Below are 18,048 nucleotides of genomic sequence, written 5' to 3' on the forward strand. Positions count from 1 at the left end.
AACGAGTTAAGTAATTTACGTGCCACTAGATTTAAGTGGAAGTATGTTTAAGTCAGATGTCTCACTACTTGAAATTAAGGTTTTACAATCGGAATTTCATGCGGATTTAAGCTAAAATTCGGTAGATTTACCTGTGGAACTATTTCTCCTAAAACCTTCGTGGATAATTGTTTTTTAAGAATTTCTAAATCTGCAGGAAAACTAAATAAATTGAGCAGCAAACTTTTAATAAATTTAAGATATTTTCGTACTACTTTTCGTGCAGAAATATCTGTAGCACCATCCATGCAAATGTGTTATAAGCATATTTCGGCATGTAATGCCACATGCAATTTCGTTGAAAATATGTTCCGCATGAAAATCCACAGGTAAATTGTATGAAAGTTATTTTCAAAGAAAAATTCGCAGGAAAGTTTCACCGGTAAATTTCCATCTTATGCTGGTTTTTTTCTTCTTCTAATTTTTGATTTATATAAAAATTTCAACTAAAAGTATAGTAAATACATATTTGAAGTATCTAATATTAGTCTTTAATTGGAATACTATTGCAATACTCCGAAACAAATTTATATCATGTTTATAAATCATAACTAAATATTAACTAAAGCATGATCAACTGTTGCAATACTCTTAAACAAAATTTATATCATGTTCGCAAATCATAACTAAGTTTAGATCCCTAAAGTTGTTTCATATCGAACATTCCAATCCAATAATAAAAATGTTGAACTTGAACGAAGCTTTTTACCAAGGCTTCCATTTTCCATGTACTCATACAATAAAAGATTAGAATCTTCATGAAAACATAATTCATGCAGCTTCACAATGTTCATGTGGCTGGTCTTTTCAAGAGTTGAAATCTCATCCAAGAAGCTTCGGTTGATGCCCGACACTCCTTCTCCGCGCAAATTCAGCTTCTTGACAACAATAAATTCACCATCATTCATAAAAAATTTGTAGATAGTTCCACAAGCTACTCTTCCTATAACTTCAGATTCTGAGAAATTTCTAGTGGCTTCCAAAAGATCCTGATATGAGAAGCCTTCTTTCGGAAAGTAATAGTTATCAAGAACTTGAGGCTTTGTTTGTTCTTCTTCAATCAAGACAAAAGATAAGTTGTGGTATCGCTTCATAGTCCAACATATATTCACAATGAAAATAAAATGAACAAAACCAACCACACCAGGAACAAAGCTAACGATATTTTCCCTTGATAACCCGTCTTTCTAAATGTAGTTGTGTCAGGAACAATTCCGAACTCGACAATTGAACTGATGGTTTATTTTCAACCTCCTAACTGTTATGATGAAGGAGCTGAAGAAACATCAAATATATTATTAATATCATATAGTATCAATTTCACGAACACGAACTAGTAATACAAAAATAAGTAAACACAGTTAGGTCATTCATGCTTAGAAATCTAAGTGACCATTTTGGGAAAATAGATGGATGAATGCTATAAGACTCTTATCAGTGAAATGTAGCAACTTGCAAAATTAGAAAGCACATATTTCAGATGTCACAACTCAACACAAATCAAAAGCTCAACTCTGATGATTTTACAAATAAGGGTAGGGTCAACAATTTCAATACTTACAAAGACCCACTAAGCACTACCTTGCACATGCATTCTTATGGAAAGCAAGGAATTCTATTTAATTCACATTGTTTGACATATTAGTTTTTCAGCAACTACCTCTTTTCCAAGTTGACCAGGAGAATCATTTGGCACCCTAGCTTTGTCATTTATTAAAAGTTGGGTTGTGTTCCCAGAAAAGTCCCAAATATACAATTGCATCATCCATAACATATAATCATACATTACCAAAGGAACATAGAAAATTTATAAACAAAATCATCCAATACTTAGTTAACTCACTAAGTTATATGCATAATTGAAAACGTCACAAGCTTTCTCGTAGAAGTCAGACAAATTTTCCTAAAACCATGTCGTAAAGTATCGATTACCATAATATAATGATACTTTAAATAAAATAGAAAGCAGGTTAGGAACCTATTTTAAGAATTTTTTAACCCTGTCCAAACACTATACGGAAAAACAAAACAAACAAATCATGAATTGGACCTTTTGGCTTATCTTTGCTACCAGTGAACTGGTTTCCCATGAAACAAATATCCTAACTTGCAAGGGAAACAAATCTAGCAAACAATCCTCTGCATTGAATAGGCTCCCAAAATCTTTCACCGCATTATTAAAATCATTATACCTACAAGAAGAGTAAGATTAATCAATTTTTCACTCGTATGAATTATATGTGCTTGTAAGACCATCGTATATTTTCTTACATGAAATGAAACCATCATTATTTACTGCTATGCTAAAATAATTTATACCAGTAGGAAATGAAAGAAACAACAAATCAATGTTAAATTTCTATAAGATGACAATTCTGGTACCACTCAAAATTTGTTGCGTACGGGTATCCAAATGTGTTGAACCAGTAAATAAATATATAACTTTTCTGTTAACATCATGCAGAGAACAAAAATGGTGTTAGATAAGGGCATGCAAACCAAGTAGACTGCTCCTAACAAACAATGCATAATTTTTCCTATCTCCTAAAACATCATTTTGATTATACAGGAATTAGAATGATTATCTCAAATTTAATGCTACACTTGATAGTCCTTCTATGTTCATGTAAGGTTAGAACCACTTATAATGAACAAGTAATTATCCCATAACTAATACAACAATCCAATCATGTTCTCTATCTAATTTGTTAAAGCTTTACATAGTTTTTCTTACCTTCAAGCATGAAAGCATAGCAATCCAATCCAATCTCACTAAAACACCGAGATATATCTAGGACCAAAGCAAATGTTTAGAAAACAAAATACGCAAAATTTAAGTTGAAATTCAGAAGAAAATTACCAGAAATTGCATTAGGGTTCCTGCGATTTGAAAGATAAATTACGAAATGAGAAACAATCGAAGCTGATTAGGGTTCATGCAATTTGGGAGAGAAATAGAAACAAAATGAAAAACCCGTCGAATCTTCCAATTCAACCATCCCGAATCTTCTACTTCCATTGTTAATTTTAACATGCCTTTATTTTTTAGGTTGTTATAACTATTTTATTGATAGGCTATTATAAATATGCATATTATATTTCTTTCTCAATTAATAAAAGAATGATGTATATTCAGTAAATATTCGTTATGGTATCAGAAGTTTCCTTTTCTTTCTCTGTACTACTTTTAAACCCAATTTTTTCAAAATCTTAAATTTCCAAAAAAAAAAATCTCCAAATTTCAAACAGAACAACATATTCAACAAGCTCTTAACCCTAAAATTCCAAATCGCACAAATTCGCACCTTCATTCCTCTTCTTTCTCTTCTCGGTTTTGCCCTTCTTTTCCTCTCCTTTCCTTCGGCCAACGCTTCAATGGCAGGTTCCGATGATGATGATTCATCTACCACTTCTGCAACTGTTTCTCAAGATGAATCGCGAAATCCATCATCGTCGTATTACCTTCATCCTGGCAAAAATTCGGGCGCTTTTCTTATAAATCAAACTTTACAAGGGCCAAATTATTACAATTGGAGCCGTTTGATGAAACATGCGTTGATCTCCAAGAACAAAGCAAAATTCATCAACGGAAAGTTACCGATGCCAGCAGAAAACGATGCGTTATTTGATGTTTGGGAGCGCTGCAATATGATGGTAATTTCTTGGATTACTCGCACTCTTTCTCCTTCTATTGCTCAAAGTACAACACACATTGATAATTCAAAAAGTTTATGGGATCATCTAAAGAATCGATTTTCTAAAGGAGTCCATTTTCGTTTTTCTGATCTGCTTCAAGATTTACACTTTATTAAACAAGGTGATAAATCAGTCTCTAATTTATGTACTGCTTGGAGTATTCTTTGGGAGGAGTTAGAGATTTTACGACCCATCACAGATTGTTCTTGCTCTACTTCATCTGAGTGTAGTTTACAAAAATTAGTGTTAGGTTATCGATCCTCTAAAGCCCTCACCTGTTTTTAAAAGGCATCAGTGACAATTTTAATACGGTAAAAACCCAGATTTTGATGATGGATCCTCTACCTGATATAACCACATCATTTTCTTTAATTTTACAGCATGGACGACAAATTACTGGTCCTTCTGTTGATGCTAAGGTTTGAATACACTCTTCCATCAATGGTACTTCTAATGCTAATCCGAGAAATGGTTTAGGTCGTGGTAAAGGTCGCGGATCTGGTCGGGGCAGAGGTGGAGCTCCTCAACGACAATGTACTTTTTGCAACAGGCTAGGACACATTGTTGATCATTGTTAAGAACACCAAATATATTAATTCTTCAATTACTGATGATGATTCTGGGTCTGCTCCTAATGATCATAGTTCTCCGAAATCCAATCCATCTGATGGTAATGTCTCTCAATTCACTGTTGAACAAATTAATCTGCTTCCTTTTCTGAAAATCAATCTCAACCTACAAATCAAATTTCTCAAATTGCTGGAGTTTCCTCTAATCAACAGAATTCTGTTTTAGGTAATATCTCTCCAAACTATTGGATTCTTGACACTGGCACTACTGACCATGTTACTTGTGATTCCAAAAAAATTATTACTTATCATGAAATTAAACCAATTCATGTTACATTGCCAAATGAAAATACTGTTAAAGCTACACTTTCAGGAACTGTATATTTCACAAATGAATTTAAACTTTTCAATGTTTTATACATTCCTGATTTTACCTTAAACATTATTTCTGTTCAGCAATTAATTACTTCTTTGAATTGTAAATTAACTTTTGTTGACTCTCAATGTGATATTCAGGACCCTACATCCAAGATGATTGGGCATGCTAAGCTTTTGAATGGTTTATACCATCTGCAACAACCTATTAATGATGTCAAACATTTTGTGTTGTATTCTTTAAATTTTAGATCGTCACATGCTACTTTGATCTCTGGCATCTTAGATTAGGACACCCTTCTAATAATGTTCTTACTCATATTTGTAAACATTTTCCATATGTGAGTTTCAACTCTAATAAAATTTGTGATTCTTGTTATCTTGCCAAACAATCTAGATTACCTTTTCATGCTAGTAATACTATTTCTGATAACGCTTTTGATTTGATTCATATGGATATTTGGGGACCCTTGTCCCATTCTTCTATTCATGGTCATAAATATTTTCTAACTATAGTTGATGATTGTACTAGACACACTTGGATTTATCTTTTGAAAGCTAAATTTGAAACTCGAAAGTTAATGCATGATTTTGTTGTTTTAATTAAAAATCAGTTTGACAAAGTTATCAAAGTTATTAGGACTGATAATGGTGTTGAGTTCTTATTTCTTGAATTTTATGCAAAATTTGGAATTCTACATCAAACATCATGTGTTGAAACTCCACAACAAAACTCTGTCGTGGAAAGAAAACATAGACATATTTTAAATGTTACTAGATGCGCTTGCTTTTTCATGCTAATCTTCCAAAAATATTTTGGTATTTTGCTGTCAAACATGCAATTTATCTCATTAATAGATTACCATCAGCATCCATTGATAATCATAGCCCTTATGAGTTGCTATATAAACACCTCCCTGTTCTTAATGAATTGAAAGTTTTTGGATCTCTTTGCTTTGTTTCTACTTTTCATCAACATAGGACTAAATTATATCCTAGATCTAGAAAATGTCTATTTCTTGGATATAAATTTGGCACTAAAGGCTTTATTTGTTAGATTTACATACTAGGGAAATTCTAGTTTCTAGACATGTTATTTTTCATGAAAATGTTTTTCCATACTTCTCTAGTAATGATTCTTCTAATAGTGATTTATCCTCTTGCGGTGATTTTAGCACTTTTAATTTCCTTCTTGAACCTATAAAACTAGATACTTGTGATGAAAATAATTTTGCACATGAAGAGCCTTTTAAACCACCTAGTATTCGCAAATCAACAAGGCCAAAAAATCCTCCTGTTTACCTTCAGGACTTTCATTTCAATATTTTAAACACTTCAGGTACTGCTACTAACTCTACAACTGATGCTGCTTTATATCCTTTATCTTCTGTTTTGTCTTATAAATCTTTTTCTTCTACTCATTTAAAATACATTCATGCCATGACTAGTGCTATTGAACCCAAAATTTTCATGAAGCCATTAAATCTAAGGATTAGGTCATTGCTATGCAACATGAAATTATAGCTTTAGAATCTAATCACACTTGGGAATTAGTTGACTTGCCTAAAGATAAACATGTCATAGGATGTAGGTGGGTATATAAGATTAAGCATAGGGCTGATAGTACTATTGAAAGGCACAAGACTAGACTTGTTACTAAAGGTTTCACTCAATTAGAAGGTGTTGATTTTCTAGACACTTTTTTTTTCCTGTGGCCAAATTAACTACTGTTAGATTGCTTCTTGATTTGGCTGCCACTAATAATTGGTTTTTAAAACAGTTAGATGTTAGTAACGCTTTTCTTCATGGTGACCTTCATGAGGAAGTTTATATGAAACTTCCTCCTGGTTATTTGAGTCATAATAATAAAGTTTGTCGTTTAAAAAAATCATTGTATGGTTTAAAACAAGCGAGTCGACAATGGTTTGCCAAATTGTCTTTTGCTTTGATATCATTTGATTTTCAACATTCAAAACATAATCATTCCTTATTCATTTTCAAGACATTAAAATCTTTTACTATTTTGTTGGTTTATGTAAATGATATTATTATGCAGGTAATTCTGAATTAGAGATCAATACGATTAAAACCTTTTTAAATTCTTCTTTTCAGATTAGAGACCTTGGGGACTTAAAGTTATTTATTGGATTGGAGATCTCTCGTTCAAGGGAGGGTATTCACATATGTCAGACGCTGGATTATTAGGCGCTAAACCTTGCAATACACCTATGATCAAGGACAACAAATTTCTATAAAAATCAAATGCACAACCTCATGACTCAACCTCTTTTAGAAGAATTATTGGACGTCTTATCTACTTGACCAACACACGACCTGATATCACCTTCTCCATGCAACAACTTAGTCAATTTATGCAATCACACCAACTAAAGACCACTACATGGCAGCCATGAGGATCCTCAAATACATAAAAATTGCACCAACTCAAGGATTGTTTTACTCATCAGCGTCCAGACTTCAACTGCGAGCATTTAGCGACTCTCTTGGATCATCATTGATTTCGTGGAGGTCTAAGAAACAAAGCATTGTATCTCGTTCATCTTCAGAAGCAGAATATAGAGCATTAGCATCAACAACTTGTGAAATTCAATGGATAACATTTCTTTTGCAAGAATTAAAAATGGATTGTTCTGCCGGTACGACTCTTTATTGCAATAATCAATTAGCCAGGAACATTGCGTCAAACCCATCATTCCATTAGAGAACAAAACATATAGAAATTGATTGTCACATTGTTCGGCACAAACTGCAAGCTGGATTGTTCAAACTCTTGCCCATATCTTCATCAAATATGCTGGCAGATTTCTTTACTAAGCCCATTGAACCTACAACATTCAATTCAATTCTTAACAAGCTGGGAATTCTTAACCTACATTCTCCATCTTGAGGGGGATGTTAGTTTTATATTAGTTAGTTTTATCATTCCTTTATATTTTAAGTTGTTATAACTATTTTGTTGATAGGCTATTATAAATACTCATATTGTATTTCTTTCTCAATTAATAAAAGAATGATGTATATTCAGTAAATATTCATTAACCATCCTCACTCGTCTCCACTTCCTTTGATATAACCAATCACGTTCCCAACAATAGACTTTTCCTCTTGTCTCATGCACGCTTCTTCGAATAGCTCTACCACGGTGTTCACTCCTTCCCATGCCATCTCCACATGCGATTCGAATCGACTATTTCAAATTGTTAGATTGGTGCCAGTGAACTTTGTTGGAACGTCATGTCGTTGTGGTTGTTGCAGCGGAAGATGAGAGTAACGATAATGGAGAGTATTACGGTTACAATGTAGGGATTCATAGTTATGGTGGTTGAAGAAGTGGTTATGGTTGTTCACAAGTTATAGAAGTTACTCAAAGTTGGAAATTTGTCTTGAAGTGAGTTTAATTCTTTATTCTTTATTTTCCTCATTTTGATATTTGTGGTTAGAAGATGAATAAACAATATAACTTTTAAAACAGAGGAACCAATTTTATAAATTGATAAAAATAGATATACTAAAACTACAATATCAACTTAATAGCATGATGCATTTCTCAATTCAGAGTTGCTAAAACTTTGATGAGGAGTTGGAGATGAATAAGCATATCACTTCGTGAAAGCGTTATCTGATGTTTGTTAATACAAACACAACCTCAAATTTGTTTGTGACCCCACCTTGGTGTTTGTGCTCCACATATTATATTTGCTTTATGAGTAAGAATCAATCTCAATATCTATGAGTTTACAATACTTACACATAGCGCACCAACTTGTGCTAGAACCTGGTGGTAGCTCTAGTGTTAAACTCTTTTGTGTTATGTATCTAGTTGGTTGAAGCATGTAAATTGAACTATTAATATCTACATGTAAATGTTTCAATACTTAGTGCAAAATTTTCTAATCGCAGTTGAACATGAGAGATCAGCCTATTTGTTATTTTTGGGTTGTCTTGGCTGGTATTTGGTCAATATCAAATATTCTCAGTTATGTTTGGCGTTGAGTGGAGGGAAGAAGTGTCATGGAGTGGAAAACATGATATGGTGGACAATGTATCTTTCAATATTTTTTTACTACAAGATCTATTATGTAAATCAGATGAAATGAAGGGATAATTGGTGGAAAGATGGTGTGTGTGATCAATGGATAACATTTGGGAGACGTTTGTATAACAATCAGATAACACTAGATTTTTAGTTGATAATTGTAAATGCAACCTTTAGATTTAGTAATTGAATACAAGTGAGTTCTTATAAGTATCACTAGTAGAAAATTGAGTTTTTAATACATCTAGTTAAATCGTTTACGTGCCACCAGACTTAAAAAATGAGGCGGATATATATTTAAGTCGGTTGCTCGTATAAACGAGTTAACAAAATGAGGTGGTTGCAATTTTGCAAATATATGAAACACGTTTAACACGGTTATATTGACAATTGATTTAAGAGAGACTGTAAAACGAATTAATAAAATGAGGCGGTGATAATTTTGTAAATATTTAAAATTTATTTAATGCGGTTGTATTGATAACCGACTTAAGGCAGACTAAAAAATATATAAAAGATCTCGTGTACTTAGCGTCTTATCTTCCCACTTCCAGAACCTCTGCACTCTAAACCTCCCCTTCTATTCCTAACCTCTACATTGTGAAGCACTTACAACTTGGATTCGACTTCACAATCCATTATCGTTTTATCGTCACCACTTCATCAATTCATTAAGACATGTTTGATTCTCAATTTAAATTATATATTTTACATCTTTCATTTTTTAGAATTTGTGTGTGGACAGAATAAGGAGCAAAACAATAGTATTGTATACACAAAACATATAGATAAAGTGTAAACTTTACAAATGTAGTATTTTATGTATTAAAGACAGTAGACATGAATATTTTTAGGGTGAACTTGTTTTAGAGCGGAGGGGTTGTAACCTATATGTCACATTTGATCGAATTCCATGTGGTCAACTCTGTGCACGTTGTCACGGCACACAAACATGCTCTCCAACATTTTATTTAATCTAAATCAATTAAGTCTGTCCTTTTATTTTTTGGACAAATAAATTTTATAATAGTAAATAACCATAAAATAAATTTTGCTTTTAAAAAAAATTTTATAAAATTATTAATTTTTTTATATAGTATGTAACAAGGAAAGTTAAAATTTGGCTGAAAAACACTCTTCAACAAAACAATTAAAAAAATATAGAATAACAATAGTATTTTATGTAGAAAGACAGATAAGGTGTAAACTTTACAAACGTAGTATTTTATTTATTAAATCTTGAAGAGATTAAATGAATTATTATTCGTAAAGTAATAGCTCTTATAATCTTTAAGAAATTAAAGGAACCATTATTCTATGAAGTAATAGCTCTTGTCATTGATACACAAGAAAATTAATCTATACATTATAATAAAGCAAACATGATAAACTGGCAAGTTTGACACGTGTCAACTAACTAGAGTTTTAAGAAAATATCAAATTTCTATTAATAGAAATAATACGTGCTTGTGGCCAATTAAAAAATAAAAGGAATGAATTAAAAATAAAAAGTTTTATTTGTAAAAAAAACATAAAACATCTGTTACATCACGATCTTTGTCCACGATACATAACTTGACAGTTTTTTCTATGCGTCCTGAGAAGTTAATGGCCAGTTAAAAAAAAATTAAAAAAAAAAATTTAAGAAAAAAATAAAACTTCCATTACATGAGAAATGCATACGTGAATGACCAATTAAAAAATAAGAAAATAAATTAAAAATAAAATATAATGCACGACCTGACATTTCACATTTCACGGTTGAGAATTGAGTGGCCAATTGAAAGGTAATTATTTTTAAAGCACTACTTTAGCAACCGCCAATTCAAATCTATCTATACAATATAATAAAACAAATATGATAATTTGGAAAGTTTGACACGTGTCAGCTAAACAGAGTGTTAGGAAGATATCAAGTTTGAAATAATATTTTTTTTAGAATAAAATTAAATTTATGTTACAAGACTTTGTACATGCGTCAATTGAAAAGTTAGTGGTCAATTAAAAAATAAAAGAATTAATTAAAAATAAAATACACTACACCACTACTTACGTTTCACCGTTGAGAATTTAGTGGTCAGTTAGAAAAGAAAAAGAATAACAGCAAAATACGTTCAATTACACCACCACGACGTGACACTTTTTGGAATTGTTTTTTAAACACTACTTTAGCAACCACAGCTTCAAATTAATTTATTTAATTTATGAATTCTTTTAATTCCCTCGTACTTTCTTTCTTAATTCTTGTACTCCGTAAACCGTCTCTCTTCAATACTCTCTCATTTCTTGTGTCTCCGTTATAAATATCATTCATATTATATCGGTATATACAATTCCTTTTTTAAATTTTCTTTACCAAAACTTTCTTATTCATTTTTATCCAATGTCAATGTCTGAAAACAAAAATCTTCGTTGCTTCAATGTCTTCATCAAAGTTTGTTACTTCAATTTCTCCAATAAATGAGTCATGAAATTTGGTTGTTAGAGTTGTGCGAATGTGGTTTCTGTCTTGATCTCCTCAATGTCAAACAAAACTTTTATGCAACAGAAATAGTACTGACATTCGCGAGCTTTTATTTCTCGATTTGAGATTAATATTCCTGGTGGAATTATGTATTTGTTCGTGCTTCTAACAACTTTCTGGAGTATACTATTTTGTTCAATCTGTCATTGTTATTTTATTTTATTTATAAAAAAAGATTACTATTTTGTTATGTATATATATATATTTTGTATTGTTTATGTTTCTTAATTTTGTCTCAAAAAATTATAAATTTGTATATGTATATTTCTATCCTCTTATATAAGATTTGCCTTAATAATTCCAATTTTAAATTCACTCATAAATAGTCAACAAATTGTACATTTGTATATTTATATTTCTATTCTCTTATACCAGATTTGTCTTAATAACTCTGATTTTAAATTCTCTCACAAATAGTTGCTGCCCGTGCTAATAATTTTGATTTTAGGTTGTCTAATAATAGTGTTGGCACACAGTTATATTAAATAAAAAATAATAATTTATTTAAGTAAATATAAAATTTATTTAGACTTCTTAACATGAATTTAATTAAATTTCCAGAATATTGAAGAGAAAAATAATAATTTATTTAAGAAAATATAAAATTTATGTATGAATTAAAAAAATAATTCATTTCATCAATTCATTTTGTGAGTAGTATTAAAATGAAATATATTTTGCCACTTGATATAGCAAAATTTATATTAATTCTTAAATGTCATGTATTTCATATAAATAACATATTTTGAATAAAAAAAATAAAAATTAAGTTACTTACTCATCTTTACATTTACTAATTTACTTATTTTATATATGTCTATGTCCATTATTTAAAAACAATTTATTTCATCTAATTTAATTATTTATTTTTTTTAATAATTATTTTTTTATTTGTTTAAATTTAAAAGTATTGCTTTATAATAAGTTTTTTGGAAAGAAAAAAGATTATGTGTAGAATTCAAAAATAAGGCATCATCATTTAAGTTAAAATTATATTTTTTTTAATTTTTTATTGTAAATTATTTTTTTTAAGTCAACTTATTTTTTTAATGTCAATAAAATTTATGAAATTTGATATATATATATATAAAATATAACCATTTATTTATTAAAATCATTGTTTCCGTGCGGCTGCACGGGTTACAAACTAGTTAATTTTAAAATACATAGAAGAAATGGATTAAACTAATACACTTGAAAATGTCTTGTGTTAAACTATTCCAATTGGAAGTGTCCCATTTAAAATATTTCAATTGAAAGATATTATAGAGTTGTGTATGGGTAAATAAGAGACACGAATCACCATTTTACAAGTTTGGTTAATGTAAGCATGTTTTATTTGTAAATTTAGCCAAATTATGAATTTCATTTATAATGAATATGAAGTTCCATATCTTAGTTATCTACATCGTCGTTGTATTGACTTAAGAAAGAATGAAGTGTATGGATTTATTGATCCAACTTTCATCAAGTGAAAATGATTCAACTAATGCTCAAGTCCACATTCAAAAGAAGTTGCACAAGGAAAAAAGAACTTGCTACCTAGCATCTTATTTTAAAAAGTAGGTATTTTCTATTATAGTTATCGTTTATGATAGAGAAAATTGAATATAACATATATTTAATTGTGTATTGCAGTCGTCATTGGCAATTGCTTATTATTAATCATAAGGAGCTTGATGTAGTCTTTATATGTCCATTGGGAAGGAAGTCAGATAAAAATATATGTCACATTGTTGATTTGTAAGTATTTAATTTATTTATATTATTCTTAAGTATTATAATATGTTTTATAACACAATTTTAATAATTATTTTTATTTTGTATAGTTTTCGAAGGTTATTATAGGTTGCTAGGTTTGAGAGTTAAACCGAAGATAACATGGAGTTTTCCTATTGTAAGTTGTTTACAAATAAATAACTTCATTTATAATATTATAACCATTTTATGCATTTAACATTTTTTTTTTGTGATTTCCATTTTAGAGTCAGAGCCAAGCTTCAAATTATAAGTGTGACTATTATGTCATGTTACATATGTTGAACATTGTAACAGTTGGTATTGTTGAGTCATGGATGCAAGTACGTAAATATTTTACAAGTTGTTATTGATTGTGTTTTTTTATGTTCGTATGATAAAAAATTATTAGTTGTTATTGATTGTGTTTTTTTAATGTTCCTATGATAAAAATTAGGATTATTGTGTTTTTTTTTCTCTAAATTATTTGACGACTCGAGATCATTTCATCCGGATCAAATTAAAGAAGTTCAAGAACGTTGTGTGGATTTTATTTTAAAATTAATTGAAGAAAATGACAGTGCTTGAATATATGTCTATTTAATATTGCTAAATGTGATTTTGTAATTTTATTAATGGACATCTAAATCATTTTTCGTCTTGTCAAGAGTGGTCATAAATGGGAGATATCTTATTGTATTGTATATTTTGTATGAACTTCTGTGATTGTATATTTTGGTTATTACATGGTTATATAAAATTGTGGTTGAAAGTACAAAATTTTAATTTGAAATTTAATACGAAATATTGTATTTATGTATGTATGGAGCAAGAGCATAAAAAATGAGAAAATTATTAAAAAAATTATTATTATTTTAACTCTATCTATTAAGTCAGATGATCAAAAGAACCGACTTAAAAAGATGATTTTTTGAAATGAATTTATGATGTTTAAGTCGGTTAAGTTGAACCAACTTAACAGGACGAAGTTCTGTTAAGTCGGTTCATGAAATGACTTAAAAAACAACATGTTTATTAAGTCGTTTTTTGTTAACTCGGACATAAAACTGATTTAAAATGTACATTTTAACCGATTTAAAAAAATAAAATTCTACTAGTGTGTGTTGGTTTGATTAATATCTAAAAAAGTTAGTAATATAATCAATTATAGTAACATTGTTTTATTTGAGCATATTCACAATAAATCTGGGTTTACATGCATTGGTGTCTGACATATAACATATTGATAAATTTTGTTTGGTTATCTTCCTAAAATATTGGTTGTTAGTTTACCATATTTCCTTGCATTTAGAATTTGAAATGGTTGGTGAGAGCGATAGATCTTCGACACTTTTCAAATTTAAAAACTTTCGAAACTTTTCAGATTTGAAAACTTTTAAAACTTTCCAAATTTTTGAAATGTAATGCTTATTTCAAAAATTTCCAGATTTGAAATTTTTTGAAATTAATCCTCGAAAATTTGAAATTTTCAAAACTATCAATTTTAAAACTTGTTATAAATAGGTAAAAGAGGTGACTGATTTAGGTGTCTATAGAGTGCATAGTAGAATCCTTTTAAAAATATTGTAGAAATATAAGTATAATAGTTGGGATATAGAGTAAAATTTTCAAACTGTTTTTGTTTAAAGGGTTAGAGGTTTAATGGGCCGGGCCATGTAAAACTTTTATTTGAATCAGTTTTTTATTGATTATTTTGATCAATTAGATTTTTATTTTTTGATAGAATCAATTAGATTTCTATTATTCTGTTATTTGACAATTAGAAGTTGTAATTTTTTTATCATCGCAAGTGAGAGAAGTAGAAGAACCTTTGACTTGGAAATGCATGTATTTTGCTTACTTTGGTAGATGTCACATGCAGTGTTACGTTTTTTTATAGGAAGATGATTGATTTAGGTAATCTCTTAAAATTGGGCTTAATTTATTTATTTATTTATTATTGATACATTATTCATGTATGTGTCACGTAAACTCATTTATTCGAAGTCATCGAAGGGTCTCAGGTGTCAACCTTTTTATTCTACCTGTTTAATCTTTGTCCTCCGTTGTCCACTTTGCCACCATTTCAGTTTTCTTAGGTACTATTATTATTCATTTTCTTCTATTTATTCACTCAATCAATTGTTCAACACTTAACTAATTTAATATTTTTATAATACATTTTTTTTTTTATTTCATGTGACGATAATTTTATAACATCACATTTTAGTTATTACATAGTTAATTTGTTGTCTACATTAATTCAATTCAAAAATATTATAAATAGTTTTTACGAATTTCGGAGCAACTCAACATTCATCTTCAATCAAATATTTATTTCAGATTTATATTTAACTTTCATCTATTAAATCACCCAATTTTTTTTTTCTGTTGACACATCATTCATGCATGTTACACGTAAATCCATTTATTCCAAGTCATCAAAATGTTTGAGGCGTCAACCTCCTTATTCTACCTTCTTAATCTTTGTCCTCCTTTGTCTACTCTGCCACGTTTCAGTTTTCTTCGGTACTATTACTATCCCTTTTCTCCTTCACTCAATGAATTATTCAACACTTAACTACAATTTAATATTTTTTATATTACATTTTTTTTATGTGACCATAGTTTTTTTACGTCACATTTTAACTATTGTGTAGTTAATTTGTTATTTCCTCCAATTCAATTCGTAAATATTGTAAATGGTCTTCACCAATTTTTCAACAACTCACCATTCCTCTCTAATAAAATATTATTTCAGATTTATATTTAACTTTCATTGCAGCTAAATTATATCAAGAATCAATAACCCTCTGTATTGATTGATCTTCTTTATCTTCGGACTTTTACAAACGGTACAAATATACCAATTAACTATAATTTAATTGAAATATTTATACAGTTTGTCTATGCCCAAATATACCGGTGGTAAGAAGGCTATAATGGTAAGCTCATAATATGATATATACACTTTATTTTTAGTTACTATCAATCAATAACTAAACAATTGATTAAAGATACTACTATCTTTTTTACCAATTCTGTTAAAATAGCCATTTTTGGTTTCATGATGATGATATAGTAAAAGATCGAAATGTCTTCTTTTATTACATAAAAAATTATGTTAATTAATATAAAGAATGTTGTTGAATGTTAGCCTTGACAACAACTATGTTGAGAATTGAGTATATTCCTCACTATGACTAATGGACTAACATATTTAATTTAATTATGATAGCCGTGGAAAAGAGGGGTGTCCTTTTTTACCCATACTACTACACCTACAATTCTGGTAGATAAGTGAGAAAAATTATAATCTATTTATTTACTTGTAGGTGGTGTCTAATATCAACTTGGTTTAAAAGTAGATTTTTAAACTTTAGTAAATTATAATAAAATCTTATATTATTATTTTTTTTTTTTACAATTATAATTTGGTTACTTGAAATATTAGGGTCCACCATTTCATCACTTTTAATATAAATAAACTAATTTCTTAATCAACGAATCATTTAATTCATTACATATAAATACATCATAATGACTTATTTATAATTTAAAAATTAGTGTAACAATCATACACCTTAAAATGCACCTTAAATTACACGATATATTAAAAAACAATAATCAAAGTTATACATAAGTTATCCAATAAAGTTTAAATTAAATTAAATTAAAAAATATATTGAAACAATTAAATTGATAAAAATCAGAAAGTAAATTGATGAACAAATTTAAAACAATTGCTAATTAAAGTATGTACAAAATGTAATTTTTGTATATGAACAAAAATATAAATTATGTACTTTTGTCTTAGTAGTGAATCGACACATAAATTTACATTATATGATGTATTAAAAACAATTATATAAAAAACAAAAACAAAAATTGTTATGTTAACTTAGATATATTGAAAAAATTCAATTTTATGTATAATATTTCTCTTTTTTTCTCTTATTAATGTCTAATGCACCAAAAACAATTAAAAATATATATAGCAAAAAAAATTATATTGTATATTATAATAAAGGTAGTGCAATCTACAATTAAGTGTGTGTAACACCCTGATTTTTAACAGCGCGGGTGTATTTTTTTTTCCAAAACAAATTAATAACAACTTAATAAAATACCATGTCGTAATACAATACGTCGTCAAGGTAACAGTCGGTGAAACGAACTCGAGGGCAAAGCCCAATTTCCATAATAATGTAAAAGGTCACCAACCGAAATTAACAAATAACACTTAACACAATTCTTATGTTTTCAAATGCTCAAAAGAACCTTCCGTCTTAGCATACTCCTCGAAAGGGTTTTCATATGTCAAAAATGTATAAACAAAGTCGAAAATGAAGTTTTTAATAAAACTGCACTGTCGTATTCGAATACAGCACTGTCGTAGCTGAATACAAATGAAAAAAATGCAGATTTTCAGTTCTAAAATGGCTCTGAATCATTTAACAATTCACACATTCATAATACCAATTATGAACACATAAGTAACACCAAATTAATCTCCACAAATTCACACCTCAATCACACATCAAACATTCAAAACATCAATTATGAACACATAATTACATCGAAACTTAATCAACCCAAATTCACACATCAAAGCATTTATGACACAATAACAAACAACAACCGATTATGTATATACAATCATCACAGTATATCAAACATGACTCGGGTGCCAAACACCTTAATGCAATTTGTAGATGCCTAAATGCATGATTTCGGAATTCCAACCAAAACCCTCCTCGAAGGAGCGTAAATCATAATTATACCGTCTATCACAAACCAGTACTAATTAACGAGGTGCCACATATCACAAGTCATCATGATTTACTAAAAAGCGTAAAACGTAAATATACCGCCTATCACAAACCAATACTATTTACCGAGGTGCCACCTATCACAGGTCAACACGATTTACTAAAAAAAACGTAAATCATAAATGTACCGCTTATCATAGATCAATACTATTTATCGAGGTGCCACCTATCATGGGTTAGCATGATTTATAAAAATGTGCAGTCTATCACGGACCTACA

At 29.3% G+C, this 18,048-nt stretch overlaps 1 protein-coding gene and 1 long non-coding RNA gene across 2 annotated transcripts; one reads left to right on the forward strand and one right to left on the reverse strand.

Moving 5' to 3' along the window:
* Positions 1-626: 626 nt before the first annotated feature.
* On the reverse strand, positions 627-3,037 carry LOC113784431 (uncharacterized). The gene is made up of 3 exons (XR_003470484.2): positions 2,774-3,037; positions 2,090-2,231; positions 627-1,314 (listed from the first exon to the last, which is right to left on the reverse strand). It is a non-coding gene; the product is annotated as an uncharacterized lncRNA (long non-coding RNA).
* A 175-nt stretch (positions 3,038-3,212) lies between these two features.
* On the forward strand, positions 3,213-5,100 carry LOC140919956 (uncharacterized). Its single transcript, XM_073367231.1, has 2 exons — positions 3,213-3,693; positions 4,116-5,100. The coding sequence occupies exons 1-2, from the start codon at positions 3,415-3,417 to the stop codon at positions 4,158-4,160; spliced, it is 324 nt and encodes a 107-aa protein (XP_073223332.1). The 5' UTR covers positions 3,213-3,414; the 3' UTR covers positions 4,161-5,100.
* Positions 5,101-18,048: the final 12,948 nt, after the last annotated feature.

This window comes from Cicer arietinum, chromosome 4 (assembly GCF_000331145.2).
Source record: "Cicer arietinum cultivar CDC Frontier isolate Library 1 chromosome 4, Cicar.CDCFrontier_v2.0, whole genome shotgun sequence".
Lineage (NCBI taxonomy): Eukaryota > Viridiplantae > Streptophyta > Magnoliopsida > Fabales > Fabaceae > Cicer > Cicer arietinum.